General features: G+C 35.3%; 3 protein-coding genes across 7 annotated transcripts; 1 reads left to right on the top strand and 2 right to left on the bottom strand.

The window, feature by feature from the left end:
- Positions 1-217: 217 nt before the first annotated feature.
- LOC6575545 (lethal(2) giant larvae protein) lies at positions 218-8,137 on the bottom strand. Of its 3 annotated transcripts, none has more exons than XM_032729233.2 (9): positions 7,780-8,137; positions 6,746-6,874; positions 4,094-4,872; positions 2,811-3,996; positions 2,651-2,756; positions 1,955-2,597; positions 1,430-1,890; positions 989-1,097; positions 218-934 (listed from the first exon to the last, which is right to left on the bottom strand). In XM_032729233.2, the coding sequence occupies exons 2-9, from the start codon at positions 6,827-6,829 to the stop codon at positions 802-804; spliced, it is 3,501 nt and encodes a 1,166-aa protein (XP_032585124.1). In that variant the 5' UTR covers positions 6,830-6,874; positions 7,780-8,137; the 3' UTR covers positions 218-801. The 3 variants fall into 3 exon arrangements, with proteins under 3 accessions (XP_032585124.1, XP_002001551.1, XP_015020162.1); XM_002001515.4 differs by having other exon boundaries at positions 7,613-8,137; XM_015164676.3 differs by lacking the exons at positions 218-934; positions 989-1,097; positions 7,780-8,137 and adding an exon at positions 1,156-1,260.
- Positions 8,138-8,288: 151 nt separating this feature from the next.
- Positions 8,289-11,695, top strand: LOC6575546 (ATR-interacting protein mus304). Of its 2 annotated transcripts, XM_002001516.4 has the most exons (5): positions 8,289-8,528; positions 8,642-9,280; positions 9,334-10,849; positions 10,906-11,085; positions 11,232-11,695. In XM_002001516.4, exons 2-5 carry the CDS (start codon positions 8,705-8,707, stop codon positions 11,471-11,473), a joined length of 2,514 nt encoding a protein of 837 aa, XP_002001552.1. In that variant the 5' UTR covers positions 8,289-8,528; positions 8,642-8,704; the 3' UTR covers positions 11,474-11,695. The 2 variants fall into 2 exon arrangements, with proteins under 2 accessions (XP_002001552.1, XP_032585125.1); XM_032729234.2 differs by having other exon boundaries at positions 8,289-9,280.
- LOC6575542 (dedicator of cytokinesis protein 6) lies at positions 11,692-19,425 on the bottom strand. 2 transcript variants are annotated; one of them, XM_015164677.3, is made up of 14 exons: positions 19,302-19,425; positions 19,090-19,174; positions 18,859-19,028; positions 17,240-18,807; positions 16,299-17,183; positions 15,667-16,244; positions 14,399-15,595; positions 13,539-14,270; positions 13,217-13,348; positions 12,975-13,155; positions 12,706-12,882; positions 12,134-12,506; positions 12,026-12,064; positions 11,692-11,931 (listed from the first exon to the last, which is right to left on the bottom strand). In XM_015164677.3, exons 1-14 carry the CDS (start codon positions 19,340-19,342, stop codon positions 11,910-11,912), a joined length of 6,180 nt encoding a protein of 2,059 aa, XP_015020163.1. In that variant the 5' UTR covers positions 19,343-19,425; the 3' UTR covers positions 11,692-11,909. The 2 variants fall into 2 exon arrangements, with proteins under 2 accessions (XP_015020163.1, XP_002001553.1); XM_002001517.4 differs by having other exon boundaries at positions 11,692-12,064.
- Between the last annotated feature and the right edge of the window lie 265 nt (positions 19,426-19,690).

The raw sequence follows: 19,690 nt of genomic DNA on the forward strand, positions 1-19,690 counted from the left end.
AATAAATATTTCCGTTACGTTCAGTCATTTCTAAAAAAATTCAAATTTACGACGCTCGATGGAAGAAGTATTGAAATAGCGTGACTAATTATTATCATATGCAAATAACAAACAAATTATTATTGAGCTTACATGAAAGTTGTCAATAAGTATATTGCGGTATTTTTAACAGAGGACTGATGATTAGTATAATATAAAATGAAAACTTCTTGAAAAATTTCATTTATAAAATTTGATGTATATTTTGTAACAGTTGAACATTTTTAAAATATTGATACATAAAATTTTGAATAAGATATTGATCAATTGTACATAAGTATTTTAATGTATACTTTTCTTTTTTAATACTTTATAAAACATGTAATGATATATTTCATTACATAAGGCAAAGGTGTTTTTAATTGTACTTTCCGTCAGTATATAAATATGAAAATATTTTTTAATAGTAATGTGGTAATGTAACTTACTAAATTTAATAAACATTTTTAGTAGTCGTGAATTTCGTCAAATAGTAAAAAAAAAATGAAAGGTGTACATATATTAGGATTTGATCTGCTTATTAACTTATATAGTAAATATATTTAAACTTTAAAATGTAGAAAAAGAAAATTGATTTTTGTTTACATTTTATAAAATACGGAGTGTCAAGTAAAATCGTTAAAGTCTAGCAGTGACGGATGCATTAACATAACAGTTTAGGTAGATGAATTTTATATTATAAATTATTGAAAATAATGTACGCACTTATTTAAGTGCTAAAAATTGCGTAATTTTTAAGAAAAAACTTTTTTATGATCTTGTCTAAAATTCGCTTTCCTCGTGTGTTGTAGTTTTAGTCTTCAAAGTTTCATTTTCCCCGTTGGTCTTTTCATGTGATATGCTTGTTATAACCGACTTTATGACGACAGAGCTAGTGCTTGTTTCTGTGGTATTGCTAAAAAATAAAAACAGTAAGATATTGAAACAAAATTAAAGGTGTTATACGTACCCTTTGGAAGCCAAATCTAGTAAATTTGGTATATTTATATTAGGCATATCCTTTATATTGACATTTGTTGTGGTCTGGTTGGTTTGTGTGCTAAGCACTGACAGACGACCTATCAAATTATTTTAAATATTATTAATCAAATACTTAGAGAAAATATTTAAAATATAATAAATTTTACATAGTCATGCAAAAACGGGTAACTATCATGTGCCCTTAAAACTAATATCGCTAATTTATTGTCTACTATGTGTGCGATTTTTACTGCCATTAACCTAAAAACAGAGGTAAATAAGTAAGTTTTCATTTTAAATTTACAATAACAAATAGAATATTAGAAAAGGATGAACACGGTAAATGAGTCACTAACAACATGGAGCACCAAGACAGTGGAATTATTTGTGAAGTTAATGCTCAAACTAATTTTACGTATGTTTTACTTACCGACAGTTTCTTCTGTAGTTGTGGAACAGAGAGTTGTTGTAGTGGTATTCAAATGATCCCGCACAGAGTCGACTGTAATGTCACCGATAGAACTGGTGATTGTTTCGTTGGCGCGATTGGGCGAATTGCTGATATTCAAACCGTTAGTAAGCGGAAGACTGTTATTTTCTAAGCTTAGCTCAAGCGCCTTAGCACGTTGTTTAGCAATTGGTGGTTCAGGTATGTTTGTATGGGCATTGTTTCCAGCACTATCATCGTTTGAATCGACATCTTTATCGCTATTATCTTCTTCGTTAGTTTGAATTGTAGACTCGTTGTCATCGTTCTCGATGGGTTGGACCTCAACTGCGCCTGTGGGTTGTACAACTCGGAAGGTAGATAAAGCTATTCGTTGCAACTCTGAAGAAGACATCATATACAACGCCTCGCCGCTATTTGTAAAACATAGCGACGAAATACCACTGTAAAGAAAATTTAGTAAAGGAATAAAATCAATATGTACAGTATAATAGATTCTCAACTAACTTGATGTCCTCACGTCTTACTGCAGCTGCATTTAATTGGCGCTTTAATTCTGGCACTGATAATACCATGATGTCGCCCATGTTAGTTAAACACATTAATGCCATCTCATGATAAATTTCACTATCGCACGCAGCTGAGCCTAGACTTGTATTTGCTACTCCATCCCCACCATCGTGAGATCTCGCAGATTTCGTTGGACTGGTACCATTTATGCTTTGCAAAAGTTCATGAGAAACACGACAGCTAAATGAGCCAAAGTGTATGCGGCGTATACGGGCTCCTTCGTTAGCCGTCAACTTGTATTTGTTAATAGGCTTCAACTGGGGTAACGAAAAAACCTTAAACTGTTCCTCTGAAGCAATAAGAACACGATGGGGTGGGGTACCATTTTCCCCATAATTAAACTGGTCAACAGGGGATCCCATTTGGTCAAATATGGAAATGCCTATGACCGGTGCTCTATGCTTTAACTGAATTTCCTTGGCTAGCTGTGCAGATATTCGACGCGGTGTCTGTGGTGTTGCATTGCCACTAGCAGGTGGTCCAGCGGTGGCTGCAGTTTGTGCTGGTGGTAAATGTAAAAGGAATACCGAAACAGTGCTGGCGTTTGTGGCAGACCACAAAGTTGGAGATGTTATATTAACTGAAAAAAAAAAAAAAATTATTCCTGATATCCGACATTTCTACCATACATACCATTCGTTATATAGGTTTTAGCGAAGAGTAGGCAACGCACCATAGACCCCATCCCATCGTCAGCACAGCGCGCTTCAATTTGTCTTTCAACAGGACGCGCTTCCAACTATAATAATGTTATTGTTTATCTCTTTATAACAATGTAATCGTAAGTACTTACTGTAGTTGGCACATGATTGGTGGGATTATTACGAGTTGATCTTCCTTTACGCAATTTACGAAACGATTCGCGAAGTGATTTCTTAAAGGATTTGCGACGCGAGAGTTGTTCGCCGGCACCAGTTAAATCGTTTGGATTTAATGTGCAACGGTGAAACACCGGTACAAAGTTTTTGAAATCAAATAACACCAAACCATGCGCAGTGCCTCCGGATACCAATCCCCAGTTAGCTTCTAACGCTAGGCTTGTAATGCTTGCTGGTGGAAGTACTTGCAACACGCCGGTTATGCTGACGCCATTTTCACTTATTGGCTCAGCATCTTCAGCTAATAAATTGGGACGGACGTTCAACTGATCGTGGCCTTTCCATACAAAACCATCACGATCACTAACCAAGTTCATAGAGCTGAAGTTTAATACACCACGCTCCGCAGTATCACCGTTAAAATCAGCTATAATAATTTGTCCTGCTGTGCCCCCTACTATCAATTGACCTGTTTTGGGGCACAAAGCAATTTTTTTTACTGCTAAGCGAGGATCGTCTGAATATGGATCAAATAGACCCGATTTGCGAAATGGTGGTTCTCCTTCATCAATCTGTTCATTGCCTTCAATTACAGCTGCATCGTCGTGATTTTCATGACCAAAAATATTTGCTGTCTTAAAATTATATATCGGTTTAAGAAGCACTCCAGAACAATCCCAGAACTTAACGGAACCGTCTTCGTGACCAGTTAAAAGGATCTCGTATTCTTGCATTGATTCGTCAGAAGAGTCTACGAGTTCATCTGGTAGTACACCACCTGTTACGGGCCAGTCAATGCTGCTATAGTCAATGTCTTGTTCATCTCCAGCGAGTAAAATGCGTTTATACACAGCTTGTGAGACTTGTGAGGCTAGATAATTACAAGTCACGGCTGAAGCATGCACCGAGTGCAGATAAGGCGCTTTGACTGCTGGAACTTTAGCATCAGTGAGATCATACGCGCACAACTCTTCCTCAAGCAATACAACAAGCACTTGTAGGTCATCACTATTTTCCTTATATGTTACGAAGAAGTCAATGACTTTGGACGTAAAATCAAGGCAGACCTTTTTCCCGTCGCTGCCGTGTACTGAAACGCAGTTATGATCACCATAAGCTGAGCGCGGCATGCCTCCAGAAAAAATGATTACATCATTAGCTCTAAATTACAAAGAAAAAGTATTGTTTTAAATAGGTAATATAAAAATCAAACTGTAAAAAAAGTTAAAAAAAAAAGCAAACAAACTCTTCAACCTACCCTCTCTTGCCTCTATAAAGCCTATTTATGCTCTTGCATGGGTCTGGACCATAAGGAACATAGTTTACATTTTTGGGTGGTTCTCCACTGGCTATGACCCAACTGGCATAAGAGCCATCTGCATGGTACCAATTGAATTCTGTACCAGTCGAGTTGATAAACAAACCGACACTTTGACCATGACCGGGCGCAATGTAAGCGCGTTCAACAGCCGACTGTTCCAGGTCCCATAATACACAAAGTCCGCGATTGTAGGCAATGAGTAGTTTGTTAAGTGCGTTTGGCAGTTGGCGTATTGATTCTATAGCACCTGGATTGAGTTTGTAAGTTGATGGTACTTGTTCCAACACCACATCATGATAAATGACAGGTTCACGTATAGTAAACGATTTTAAGTCGAACTGATATATGTTGCCTCCTTCGGTTCCGATCCACACAAGATCTTTGTTAAGTGAGCAGCATAATGAAGATACTTTTTTTAATTTTCCGTCGAAGGGAAGAGTTTTAATTGGCACTAGCGTCGTTCCCACGGGCTCCCACAATATAAGTTGATTTGCTGCAGTTAACGAGAGAACACGCCCAGTGCCATAAACCCACTCAAGTAGTTGAACGTTTAGTTCAGATGCTGAGTTATTGACCACGGTATGTTGTGCATATAGCTCTACACCGGGTCGACCGAATACTTTGAGAGCTCCAGTCTGTGTTCCAATAGCCATAAGCTTTGAAACCGGATCGTACGCCAAAGCAGAGGGTTTATGCGGAAAGCCATGTTGAACGGTCTGTAATTGAAAAAAAAAAAAATAATAATAATAAATAAATAAATACATAAATAAAATGTAAGCAGAAACTTACAGCATAAAAAACTCATAAAATTGAAAACATTTTGTCAACTATTAGATTAAGTTAACTGACTGCAGGAGTGGCGATGACTCTAAACGTAATTAAAAAATTATTTGATTTGAGCGCGTAATTTAGAGTTTTTTGTCAATTTATCATTCCATTGATATATATTTTTTAAATAAAAAGTTTACGATTACATTTTGTAGCCCTTGGAACGTAGTAGTCGTTATCAGAGCGGTCGTTCTTTATAATTTAGGTCAGTTAATATTCTTAGTCACTCATATGGATAAGAATATTACTAACAATCAGACAAGAAAAATAAACTTAACCACAAAAAAAAATGAAATATTTTACTTCATAGTTAATAATATAAATCATCTTGTACTAAGCTTCGTGCACCCTGAATTCTTTCTATGCATATATAGACAATGAACAAGCTGTGCAAATTAGAAATAAAATCAACTTATTAATTAATTACCTTTGCACTACTCCGATACAGAAAAAAGTAAAGGCTTAATTTTTAAACCATTTTACGAGCACTTACGTTAACACAGTGTATAGCGTTAATCACAGTATTTAGCAGTGAATAAAGTCCATATACTTTAGTTAACAATTTTTATTTTGACAGGGCATACATAGGTAAAGAAGGTTTACTAGTCTTTGGCCTCATTACAGGTGCAGCATTTTACACAATCGTAGTGACTGTATTTTGAAATCTTATCAGCTAGAAATACTGCGCCTATCAGTACCCACAAGATACACCCAATATATTTCCCCATTTATGTAGAGTACTTTATAATTCTCTGACCGACCCATTTCCTCGGGCTGTACATAAAACAACCAACTTTATCTTATCTTTAATGTAGCGTTTACTTTGGGTGGTATGTATTTTTTGCCATACTACGTTAGGAACATAACATTTTTATTTTGGGTTGATGACAATAAATGCATATAAGTTCCGTATATGTATATAAATATTTAAATTTTATTTTTAAATATTTTGTTGGCTTCTATATATTTGAGGCATATTTTTAGTTATATCTTATATATACACATCTGAAAATTGAAAATTCGTAGCACAGACTATGAAAATTTTCACATTAAGCATTACTACTATTTCTCATACCATATACAAATTGAACTTTTTATTATGTATTTCCTAAATTAATATCATAAAATAGGGAATAAATTTCGAGATAACTGAAAGATCACATAATAAATACAAATATAATATAAATGGTAAACTGTTAGTGTTACTCATAATTGTGCTAGTTGTCAAAAACTGAAAAGTATAAATATGTGTCGATATTAATGGTACACTTTTATGTACAAATGTGTACGTTAGGTATTTGTTCTTGGTGCTTAAATAGTACTACAAAACAGTTACATTCAAGGTGACGCACTCTGGGTGATGTCACTGAATTAAACGTCGTAACCAACTTTGACTGGATGGATGATACTGGCGACATTGAATGGCACGTGCATTCTCGATATTTTCGTATATAAATTATGTACAATTTAGGTCATCGTTATCACCAATTTTTTATTAAATATTAATTATTTCTACCGTACAAATATGAAGGTATTATTCGCTTTATAACTGTCGTCTGTGGCCATTGATGTCAAGTGTTAGATGCAAAAATAATAAATTATTTAAAGTACACTACTAATTACATTAATATGTACAAGTTTCGCTCTAATACTCAATTTGCTTACTGTGACTCTAGTAAATTTTTATTTGGTTTTTTTTTATACACATTTAAAATTATGTAGTCCTGAAGCTACATGGGAAAAATGTATGTAAATACATACCTTACGATATGCAAAGAGCTCCTTCTGCAGTCGTTGTCGTTCAGCTGTTGGCTGTTGACCCTTTCCACGTATAAACTTCAACATAATTTTATTTTTTGTTTTTGAACTTATTTTTGTCAATTCGCAAGCCTGTAAAAGATACATATAATATATATATTTTCCTAATTAATAATTATGCTATTTATATACGAATTTGCTCAAGCAATGTAAGAAACCGAGAGCATGGGACAAATATGATTGGAAAACGTTCATTCCAAATGGAAAAAGAAAATGTTACCACAGATCGAAATATGACCTCGACTTACCTAACTTGTTAAACAAGTTGTACTCAGCTATAAAATGAGCGCGGGATATTTTATGTAGGAGTAAAAAATTACTTTAATGCATACAATTGTTAACACAATCATTAACAGAAAAAAAACTATGAATTTTATATAAAATATAATATATATTGTATATATGAAATATATAGAAAAGAATTTGGGAGATTAGATAGGTCTTAAGCATACTTTTACCACTGTAAGTGAATGACTTAAACAATGATTCAATAAAAATATGTTAATGAACCCACTCTTCAGCACAATGAACGAATGAAGACTTCTTTGAATAACATATACATATACACATATACATACGAAACCAAAATCATTAGATTACTACTGGTCATTTTGAATAGTATGCGTGCGTGACAGTAAGTCATCACGCATTTAAATACACAGCACTCTTGTTTGTGTTGCCATTTGTTAGGCGACGCCCGAAAATTTATTAGCATTCGTTGCAAAAAAATATATATATATACACATGTATTGCCAATATACTGAACATATAAAACAAAGGCAAAAGATAAGGAATTCAAAAATTACTTACAAGTAGATGAAAATATGTTGGATGTTTTTATTAAAATAGAAAACATACGCAATATTCACAAAAATTATCAGAGTGTGCTTGTGTGGGAGAGGCCTATGCATACATACACACCAACGTTCACCTCGGCTGAGTCATAGATATAGAAATGCACAAATATGTAAACGTACTTTCTTAAATCACAATGTTTGCATAAATACTGAATGTACAGGAATGTATGTTTTGTTTTACTCAATATTGCGCCTGTGTTATCGTCGGTATCACTAATACAATTGCAGTTGCGCGGTGACAACCGAAGAGTTCCTGCTTTCATATATTTTTCCCCTTGAGTCTGTGCGCTTGCGAACTGACTCAAAAAATATTTGCAATTGCTCAGTTAGCCAAGTTAAGCCAATGTTTATATTTATTTATATTGGTCTATTAAGCACTAGTTTAACAAGGTGAGTACGGGTTTTTTTTTATTCGGCTCTTTGAAAAAATTACACGACGCGTTCATACCGAATTTTCTTTTAACTGTATCGACATCGTAAAAGGCCAATCGATTGCAATTAGGGATGGAAAACCAGATAATTGACTATCGGACTACAAGACGCAAATGTATTTACCAAAGTAATTAATAATTTGTTTTCACATTTCTATCGTATACAACGTATCGCTTATATTTATTTTGTAGTTAAACATAAATTAATTAGAGAAGATCTGTAGGTGTCTATAATAATTTGCGTTTAAAATGAGGCAGTTCACTTATATTGTGATTCAGTTCATCCACTCATTTGTTCATCCACATATCGTTAATGTTCTTAGCAGCTGCTGCTCATCGTAAACAAAATTAAAGCAAATATAAAATCGTCTCCATTTGGTAACATATATGTAATAATTAATTTTGTTTAAAGTGCAATGTTGCTTTATTCGCAGGCAGGTAGAAAATAACAATAATTTTGTTAATAAATACGTATGTTCGTATACCAGTTATTATTATTAATAAAATAAATCTATTCGGCATCAAATAACTTGTATAATTACATGGACCAGCTAGTTGACACTGGAAACAAAATAATATAACAGAACACGTTCATATCTAAAATACATTTAAAAATGGCTAAGCGGATTGTTCCAATTGATAAATTCGGAGCTGCAAAAAAACTTAAATTAGACATTAGCATAAATCGGGGCCGGACCAGCGAAACCACAAATATTGTAGAATTCTGGACGAGTGATGACGACGATGACGTTTTGTTAGCTACCCAAAAAGCAGAGGAAAATCAGCGTAAAACTGATGCTCAACCAAGCACGCAGAACGAATTCACCTTTAAAAAATTTGCTGCTCAAGCTCTGCATGTCACTACAAGCACACAAGAATTATTCAATGATGAGATGCTTAGAAGCCGTCTCTCTTCAAATTTAACCATCGAAGAAATATTTGGGACAGATGAAACCAATGTGTTTTTACCTGATACTGAATGTGGCAAAAAAACACATGTTGAGGTAGCCGATATGGACAAAGTGGTCGATGCTTCTACAAGCCGGGCAACAGAAACAAGGCGTCAATTAGCACAGGAACGACAACTAAAATTTTTAATGGAACGTGTTGATTTACTCAAAAAGGAAAATGCCAAATTGCAGAGAGACTTAGCAGATAGTAACAATCAGGCTAGTACTAAGGAAGGCGAGGTGAGTATGTATAATATTGTTGAAGTCCTTTTACATATTTTACATTCCAAAAGGTTGGTCTACTACGCAACGAACTCCGACAAGCGCGCAAGCTGCTCCAAGCTAGCAAGGTCGATAGACTAACGAAGGCGGAGGATGAGAAAAATGAGTGTAATGAAAAAATAGCTAATGCATTCAAGCAAATAAGAGCTAAAGATACAGAATTAAATTTTACAACCGTAGAATTTAGGGAACTTAAAATTAGGAATGCAAAATCGAACGAACGTAACACTTTCAAAGGAGTAGATTATGACGTGAATCGAAGGTTGCTCCGTATTGAAAATTTATGTATTGAAAGCCACTTTGCAAAACAAAGTTCCTCAAAACCCAAAGGATATATGTATGAGTACACTAAAGAGAAACGCGCGCAAAAAAAGCAACGGACTTTCTTTGAAATGGAGCTAGAACAATTAGTTCTTAATTACTCGCAAATGCACTCTGAGTGTGCAAATGTTAAAGCTGTAATAAACCGTATATTTGCTTCTGCAGGCAGGATCTTTACAGAATTTTGGTTTTATACCCAGAACTTAGAATTACCACAAACCTGTACGCTGTATCCCTATCGGCAGTTTATCACACACCCTGGTCAAAGTACAGAGATGCGGTGTTCGTTGATTCAACCTACTGCTTTATATGATATGGAACGAGGAGTCCTATTACGCCGCTATATTGGAACATTGGCGTTAATATGTCAAAATCAAAGCATCATTTCACACATGTTGCTAACAAGAAAGTATGATAAACACTGGATTTTAAAAATATTGAGCGAAGCGATTACTAATTTGAGTTACTCCTTTGAGGTTGTCGAACACTTAGGTGTTCTTGAAGCCACGTCTTCGCTTCTTCACAGTTTATTGAGTTATATGAATTCAGTAAAAGATTCAACGTCCGAATCTGAGAATGACCTTCTTTTCCATTTACTAAAACAACTAGTGTTCACTCGTCCAAGTCAATGGGTTTTTCATAAGCTCAGCGCGTGTATGCTATTGTGCACACAAAAAAGTCAACTAATGGCAAGAATGTGTGTAAACTGCCCTAGCAACTGCTTCGTGTCAGATCGGGTGCGTTCGCTGTACCGTTTTGGTCCGAGCTCTTGCTTAATACAGGTGTATGCAGGATTGCTTGAGTTAAGCTTTTATAGCGATTTGGCTTTTCAACCCAGCCGTTTCAAACTTTTGTTATCGGTGTGTGAGAATCACGTGCGCTTCGTTTACCAATGCTTTATAGCTACACCTGAATTTATACTAAGAATGCTTTCACTTCCATCATATACTGATGATGAGAAGGATAATGACGACACATTGTCGAAAGTTGTCAGTATGAATTCTGATGCAACTCCTAGTAATAATAAAGCCGCTAATTTGTATATGTCATCGCTCGAAGCAACAAACGTATCAACAATTTCTTTAGCCCCTACGAAAGAAACACTGCAAGAAATCCGTTGTGAGTGCTATGTAAAACTTTGCCTAAGCGTTGTTACGATCGTTTATCAAATGATGTATCAGTGGATGAACCAAGATAATAAATTAGGTATGAATGTGTAAGAGTTGTAATAACGTCAATATATATAAAATGTGATTATTCAGATATTTCACAAGTTGGAAAAGTCTCACAGATTGCTCTGCATCTATTTACGCTTATCTTTCGTGAATATTACCTCTCCTGCCTTTTCCGAGACTCTGAAGAAACAACAAAACATTATTTATCTCTACTATGTAATTGGTGGCAATCTCATGCGCGACTTTTAAATTTCGAAGATGAACATAGTAAGTATAACTTAACTATTTTTATTACCGTATTATAATGTAAATTTAACTATAGATATTACCATCGGGTATTTTTTTCTTAAATTGTCTAAAATGTTAAAAATATATCTATATCGTAAACATCTTTTATTTCGCTCTCTTTACAGTGCGCTTTTTGAGACAATTACAGGATTTGCATTTTATGTTGAAACCGTTGCACCAAGAAGGAAATCCCACCAATCCAAATGATGATATGAGCGAGTGGAAACGAATAGTGAGCAATGCTGATAGAAATATAGGGCCATTTATTCAAACAAATACCCTATTTGATTTTGGACACTGGGACTTAATACATGATAGAGATACTTTTTTCAATGGCTTAAAAAGAAAATCTTATAATTTTGAATGAGGTAAATAAAAAATGTGATTATTTTCTAATTGCTGCAATTATCGCCCACAAATATACCTTGTCTAATCTGTAAATTTGTTGATTATAAAAATGGATTTAATTAATAATACATAGATTTAATATAGATAGTAGAAGCAATTAGCCTAGGCTAGTTTTCTAGTTATTCTAAAATGTACAGGTATTTTTAACCAATATTTAATAAAACAAAATATATGAAATGTATTGTCAAAAGTTATTAAATATATTTATTTTATTAGAAAAATATTTAGTTATTATAATACGAATTTTTCTCAGGAGAACTAAATTGATAATATGATTTTGAGTGGCATAAGATATATATATTAGAAAATATATATTTTACATATTATAAAAATACTGTATAAGAATTGTATAAAATAGTTTTTCAATTTTTGTTCAGATATTCTACACATTACACTTACTTAAAATAATCCGACACACTAGGCATGTAAAAAATGTGTGAAATAATAGTAAGAATTAAAGATTAAATGGGCGTTGTCATTGATGGACACTAGTTTGAATCGTATAATTTACCATTTAAGTGGTGTGCTCTTGTTTTGGAACGCATTAGCTCTGCAAACAGTAAAACGTTATGATTAATTATTTATTATTCCTTTTTTTTGTCAGTTAATGCGAACTTACTTTACAACTCCTTGTGTTTGTGCTGATGAAAGTGTGATAAGCGGCATCAGTCGTTCCACGAAGCGCTCATAATTACGTTCTAACTCTCGCTGATAATCTTTTTGGTCGGATAATATTAGATTTCTATTTTTTTTCAAGGCATCAGCGCATCGTTTTGAAAATTCGCGAAAGCACAACCGTAATTTATTTTGATGCTTTGTTGGTATAGTCGTTCCGTCAGATAAATTTGACAGAAATACGCTAGCCATTTCCATAGGTCCCTGATTAACAGTAGTCCCGATGCAACCCTGTAAGACCATTTGTAATATTTTTGGGTCGGCCGGCTCCTGATTTGTAGCTGCAGCTAATTCCAATGTCTTCTTTTGGATGTCTTCTATTATTTTATAAATTATCGAAACATTTTAATTATATTTATATTTATTTATAGCTATTTTGATAAATATCTTGAAATATTTGTTTACAAAATATATTTCCATTATACTGATTTTGCTTCATACATTAATTGAACAGATTTTGAATTGGGTCAATGGAAAAATATTGGATAAAACTATTAAAACAGATTTATTACAAACCTATGGCAACTTCAATCGGCTCCAATTGAAATTGAGTTCTATTAATTACTTGGATACGAGTTTTAACGTAAGGGAAGTGGTTTGCAGTTGTTAATATTGTTTTTCGCTTACATTGCTCATGTAATTCTCCATGAGCTTTTCCGCTTTTAGTGAACGGCGTTGAAAATATAAATCGTTCTAATAAAAAAAAAATATATATATATATATACATTGGATTACGTTCAACTCTACATGGCATATATACATGCTCATTCTTAATAATCGCTTACTTATATTAAAATTTCGTTCAAAGTAAGTTTCACGATGACGCATTTCATAGGTTTCGAAGAATGGTTCAACATAAGTTATTTGTATATACGCCTTTTCCGGATCTAATGTATTTGGGTCGAAATTATTGGAGTCCTTAATAATATGCACAGAATCCGGACCAAACCTTTCCGTATAAAAGTTCTAAGGAGTATATTGTTAAAAAAAAAAAAAACAATATTTTTTCATAACATCATTCTAGTACCTGAAGTCGACTAAATATTTCTGGCAACTTTGTTAATGTTGGTTCTTTGTAAATGAATTCTTGTTGATCCAGATCTCCAAACTTTGCTCCATAGAAGCCAACACGAAAGTAAGTTCCAAATACTCGCTTGCCCTAAATATAGGTATTTTTAATTGTATCTATAATTTGATCAGCATATACTATATTAAGTCTATCTATATTTCGATCATGTAAGATTATCAGGTGATTGGACTGAATAATGTTTTTTTTTTTTTTGTAAATACAAAATTAAAGAATAATAAGCATAACTTTTAAGTTAGTCAATTTTAAATGTTCAACTTACATGTAACTGTGCAATTCGATTAAAAGCTTCTTGCAGTTTGCCATGAATTTTTCCAAGCTTGTGAAACTCCCGGTTCGCCTCACATATAGGAAGTAATATTTTATAAACTTCGTTCATAGCTTCATACATGCCTGCGACTTGAAAAGAATTGGATGCCTCTTCGAGCAATGCCTTTAATCCGGTCTCAGTGAAGTGATTGCCCAGACAGATTCCATCTTCGCCTGGACTAAGAACATCGTCCGACACCGCAGATTCCATAAAGGTATTTGGTGATATGCGTTGAAAACTTACTGCGCCAATAGGCAAATGGGTTTGCGATTCTAGCATACTCAGATATTCCGAAACTAATGCAGCCCCATGTATATAACACATTGCCGCTTCTGTGTGGTTGGCACGTTCACGATGCTTTTTAGCCATATTTTCCAGCCATGTAAGCCGCAAATCTGGATTGTTTTGATATCCTTTTGCTATGCGATTCATTAGGTCGAGTAACATTTCTGGGTCCTCTTGATACTCTTTCATTTTTACTGTATCGGAGAGGATCATATGCAGATTGAATAATAAATCTTGCACTTGCTCTGGGAAAGAAGTTTCCTGTAAGTCTGTATCGGATTCAGCATAAACTAAGACTGTTTTCAACGCACGACGAAGAGACTGTTCGCTAAAAGAAGCGCTCGTACCAACCAAGGAGCTTAGTGACATAGTTACCTGCATTTTCACACGTGCGAAATTCTGAAATAAAAAAAAATATGTACAGAAATATAGTCACACGCAAACACTACTCTAATTTTTCGCTTATACTCTTATTTAATATAGAATATGAGAGTTAGTAGAGTAAAATATGAGTTAAGTAGACTTACATTTCCAATTTCAAAGTTTTGTCTCATCAGCAAGTACAATGATGCAGCTGCCTGTGAACGAATTCCTGGAAGTTGTGATGCGCAATGTTTTAAGAGTAATAGGCATAGGTCCGCGCATATATCGGTTTCTTCATCAAACAGTAGATTCGGAAATTTAAAGATCAAGGCTCTTTGAGAAGCAAACAAATTTTGCAATGCCAATGTCGATTGATTGCGGGATAAACTATGCAATAGAACTTTTAGTACTGTCCCCAGAAGGTTGTGATGAAGATTGGTAGCCACGTGCACTATAATTTCTAAGGAATCTAGTATGATAAGTGCGATTTCAGTAGAAAGTGAACCTTCAATAAAGTGACTCATTTCAAGCTCTGTTTCATTTTTGTTTGCAGATTCACAATACTGTGAACGATATGGCATGTGATCCTTGCGCCAACGAAGTTTCTCAGTAGAATTGCGATCTTTGCGACGATTAATCAAATCATAACGTGCTGAGTTTGTTCCTCGAATACATTCTTCCAGCTTGTCTTTAACGTCAGTTGGCGCTGATTTCCGAAAACTATGAGTATTAGTTCGTTTTAATGAGGGCAATCTCTTTTGACCGGAGTACTCGAAAGCTTTTAAGCATGTGTTTAGTACTTGTAACATTTGGTGAACGCGATGCGGGCTTAAGCCAAGTAGCCATCGATAGAGCACAGTGCGTTCCAAATTTTTAAGTACCCAAAGGAAACATGCCAACAAATGACGGGTATTCTCCGCGTTTAAGGGAACTTTGCTTTTCGATGGCTCTGTCATGTAAGAGTATACACGACTACCAGAAATAGCATATGCTACTTCTGGGCTTATAGTAGCTTTGGCTATAGTCTGATGAGGTCCTTGATAGTCTTCAAGTTGTCCCATTTGCTGGAGGCGATCATGATCTTGAGCATCTGACGGATACTGATGAAGTTGCGAAAAAGTATCCATAACAATCGAGAGCAGAGGTATATAAAGTGAAGCTACTCGCGAGCGTACTTCTGCATCGTATCGTGAATCATGTGAAGTTAACAGATTACGAATGCAGTTGATTGCTTTTCCATGCAGTTGGGGATTGGGGATTTCCATTATAGTAGCCAAATCACTTAATACAATGCCGACGAGAAAATGTTGTTGGCGAAATTCAGAACTAAGATCAGCGTGCAAGGAACGCTCAATGGACCCCTACGAAATAATTAAATTTTTAAATCGTATGATAATTAATAAAGTATATACTATGATATGATGATACGTACATATGAAGTCTGACTAGTACTGGATGTAGTGCTGGGAGTTGGGCTGCAAGGCGCTGAGAATGTAGTGTAGGAAGTGCCGAAGGGAAAATTTAACGCTACAAAATGCTCATGACTACACACAATTCGATGAAAGTCAATTTTGTAATTCATTAACTCAGGTCCAGAAGCGCTTGTTGATATTATCCGCTTCGAGTATATTTGAATAAGGCCAAAGACAAATCCACGATCCATAATGCTCAATAGGTCAAAAATTAAAAAGCTTAAGCTAGCGTTTAATGACTGAGCTAATCTTGGGTCTGTGCTGTGGTATTCCATAACTTTGTTAGTTACAATATCCACTAGCGTAGCAATGTCGTCATTAAATTGCTGTGGGAATCGGTGTTTCCGTGGAGCATTTAAGGTACCCGAATTGTCCAAGTGCTCAATCATAGATTTCACAATAAGCTCAAAAAGAAACCACGAATTAGTCATGGCCAAATCAGCGGCTTTTCCACTAGACAATGTATACTGCAGAGCAAGCTCTTCGTGAAGCAACCGAATAGTCATGTCGGATTCTAACTGTGCTTCACTTTGTAAATCTAAAATACAGTAAAGTTAAATCTTATATTTGATGTAACTAATAGATTACATACCTGTAGTATCAGTGCTTAAAGCATCATAAATGTCATATGATTCTTTTGATAAGAATTCATTTGCAGGATGTCGTGCTGTGTGCCGTTTTGTCATTAACGGGTGTGGTATTTTGCACTGAAACTGGACATAAGTGGAAAACAAACTCTGACGTCCATACTGGTCTACATCGCTTAGTATTGACAAATGTGCTGAAACCAAACAAAGCACTTCAAACACTGTCGAGCTTAAGCACAAAGTCTGTCCGCCTACTTTATGTGTAGTAACTAGTAATTCAATAAGTTTATCTAATACAAGGGGCAAATGCTTTACAAGAGATTCTCGATTGGCATGCTCAATATCTAGCAAGCACTTTTTTAGTTCAGCTTCCATATTACCTTCACCTATATGCGAAGGTATATTTCGGGTGTCTAAGTATTCACATATTAAAAAGAATCTATCAAGATGCGCATCCAATGTGTGAACTGAAGTGACAGCGGCAATATTAATTGAAAATACTGCGCGATGGTTGTCGAGCCATTTTATACCAGGAAGATGAACATTTGGTGGTATAAAAGAATAATTTTTTGGGGGTGCTTCAACCATGACAGGTAGGTTGAATTCGCCAACTCTTAGTTTTCCATCTTCAAGAAGTGGTAACCAAGTGTACCCTATGGGAGTTTCCACCGGAAGTTGTAACTCGTGTGGTTTTTTTTGGCATGACACATGGTAGATAGTAAACAATAAATGATGGTGCTCTTTGATAGAAGCAGGAAGGGCAATCTTAATCTCGTCATAGAATGAGGGGCACTTGTTATGGTAATTAACGCAAGTAAATACATCCGTTGCGTATTCTGGGCATGACGATTTTCCGAAAATGGCATTGACTGCATCAGCTTGAGTCTCTCCTGCAAATAATTAATTAGTATAACATACTTTTTTTTTTCGACAATCATCGTCTCACCTGACATTAGCTGAATGCGAATGGCAATGTTACGTGCGGAGCCTGCACGTGATGAAAAATTTAGCTCTTTGGGAGACACAAATAGCAAATTACGATAGCTATAGTACGGATTATAAATTGGAAGCAACGGAAACTCCAATATTTCTTTAGTTGGACGGGTGTTATCTCCACTGTGCGGTTCGATTTTAGCCAATTCTGGCGTTAACGCATTTGTAACATCTTCAACACATGGGGATATTTCCAATTTTATAGAGCCCGGAATACATTTATATTTTTTCATAACCGTACTAGGCCGCTTAAGTTCCGGTAAGATTTTGTATAAGTCGTCATCTTTCATTTTATCAGGCTCTTGTTTAAAGAAATTAGGCACTGTTAAGGTAATAGGACGAAAATTTTCAACAACATTGGCGAAATCATCTGGAGACCATGACCGACGTTTTTCTTTGCGCTCTAATGAACCACGTCTTGTGAGAGTACCGCTCATATCATTAGCTTTTCTGCGAAGCTGATCAAAACTGCTAGTAGAAGACTTTCGATCTAAGCTGTTTGAGCTTGCGGCAGAACCTAAAACGGCATTACCTCCGCTGTTAGACGAATCTCTATCGCCAGCGCAAGAATCCTTGTTCTCAAAGTTATCGCCGTTAAAAACATTAGTCAAGTATATAGCCGTCCATGCAAAAGGCATTCTATATTTTCCAAGGCGCTCACAATAATCCATGGCATTAGATTTAACTTTCTCTCTATATTTTTCCTTGTCTTCTTTCAGATATGGTTCTACAGAATTATTTATGTCACCTTGGAGTACTTTTTCAAGCCTTATAACAAGAAATAAATCATTACTTGGATAAGAAATTTCAAATATAGCCGAACGACTTTGTGTGCTAACATCTGCACAACGCACATGGGTTGACAGCATAAGTTTTAGACTGTCCGAATTCATATCAAAGTAAAAGTTTTCAGATACTTTTTGACGCTCTTTGGCATCATAAATGGCCATTGATGCGAATATAGGTTCCACTTCTAGTTCCAATCTGAGCTGAAGGCACTTTACGAGTATGCGATGACCTATATGCTCTACTGGCAGCTCTGCTTGTAATCTGCGCTCAATAGCTTCTTCACTTTCAATTTCTGGATAGAGAGAAAAAAAAACTCCTTGACGATCTTCTTGACGACGCATTTCATTCAATTGATCTATCTGATCTGGCGGAACATTATCCAATAAATTTGGAATAAGAGGATCATTAACTGAGCGCCGCAAATCAAAACTAGCCCAAGAACTACGAGGAGTTAGCGTATCGGTACAAGAGCTAACTGAAGCTAAACTAGCTATAGACTGTCTAGAACTAGGCGTGCAACTTTCGCTTTTGTCGGTGAATGATTCATCAAATGACGAAAAATCCTTGTCAATCTCAAACTCTTGCTGGTACGCCGAAGGGCTAGTAGTGTCGCGATCAATACGTTCACGTGCACAAGACGAACTTGAGTAATGGCGGTGTGCATATTCTACAACTTTCCAAGGACGTGTGTAACAGCGAATGCTCTCCTGTACATGTTTTGGTAATTCAGATCTGAAACACATTAGTTATATACTAAATTTCACTTAATGCTCTTAAGCTTACATATTCTCATTAGGTATAATGTGATCTATTGTGCGAATCTTTCTTGGTATGGTTTTGATTGATACATCTCCTTGTGGAAAATCCAAAATATGTTTTAACGGATCTCGGTTAATAATGTTCATGTGTTGAATAAGAAATTCCTCATAATCAAGCGGTTCGGTAAGGGACAGCTAAATATTTGTAACTTTTAGTATGTTGCATAAAAACAATTTCAAAATTTAGAAATCTTACTGTCGATGAGCACATCGATGTGCAGCTGGTAGTCTTAGATTGCATATGCACACTTATGTTTTTGCGGACATCAGCCGCCGGTTGTCTGTAAAAAAAAGGTACATATGAATATGGCTCTGTAAATGGCACCCGCATCCACTAAATATTCCGTCCATTGAATTAAAAGGGTGCGGTTGTTAAAAGTGACGCTTATGTCCACAGTTTTAACTTACTTTGACATTTTCTGCACAAATGACCTTTGGGCAGTTGACATTTTTGCAAACTTTTTCACAAAGACAGGAATAGCAAAAACTTCGCCAGCTATTAAAATCAAACAATGGGTTGAAAGTAAATGAAAAAACAATCGAGCTGAGAGTGAGCTACCCGATAGCTCACCGATAAATTGTGGTGGCTGGGCGATTCGAATGGTTTGCCAGACTGTGGTGTAATATGATTTAAATGTATAATTATATATTTGGCGCTTTAGAAAAATGTGTGAAAAATATAATTTAACATTTTTGTTTTCAAAACTTTCAGGCATCGCCATTTAGTTTTGGATATCTTTTATTAGATTGCGAACGTAGAATACATTACACACAACTTATTAATATCAACCATTCCA

This window comes from Drosophila mojavensis, unplaced genomic scaffold (genome assembly GCF_018153725.1).
Source record: "Drosophila mojavensis isolate 15081-1352.22 unplaced genomic scaffold, ASM1815372v1 contig_36, whole genome shotgun sequence".
Classification (NCBI taxonomy): Eukaryota; Metazoa; Arthropoda; class Insecta; order Diptera; family Drosophilidae; genus Drosophila; species Drosophila mojavensis.

Coding starts and splice junctions, on each gene's coding strand:
- LOC6575545 (XM_032729233.2), bottom strand. CDS start 6,829: ATGTTGAAGTTTATACGTGGAAAGGGTCAACAGCCAACAGCTGAACGA. Junction 3,997..4,093: donor CTTTATAGAGGCAAGAGAGG/GTAGGTTGAAGA, acceptor TTTGTAATTTAG/AGCTAATGATGTAATCATTT. Junction 1,891..1,954: donor GTAAGACGTGAGGACATCAA/GTTAGTTGAGAA, acceptor TTTTCTTTACAG/TGGTATTTCGTCGCTATGTT.
- LOC6575546 (XM_032729234.2), top strand. CDS start 8,705: ATGGCTAAGCGGATTGTTCCAATTGATAAATTCGGAGCTGCAAAAAAA. Junction 10,850..10,905: donor GAACCAAGATAATAAATTAG/GTATGAATGTGT, acceptor GTGATTATTCAG/ATATTTCACAAGTTGGAAAA. Junction 11,086..11,231: donor AAATTTCGAAGATGAACATA/GTAAGTATAACT, acceptor CTCTCTTTACAG/TGCGCTTTTTGAGACAATTA.
- LOC6575542 (XM_015164677.3), bottom strand. CDS start 19,342: ATGTCAACTGCCCAAAGGTCATTTGTGCAGAAAATGTCAAA. Junction 12,065..12,133: donor CAAACACAAGGAGTTGTAAA/GTAAGTTCGCAT, acceptor TACTGTTTGCAG/AGCTAATGCGTTCCAAAACA. Junction 11,932..12,025: donor AAGAGCACACCACTTAAATG/GTAAATTATACG, acceptor TTACATGCCTAG/TGTGTCGGATTATTTTAAGT.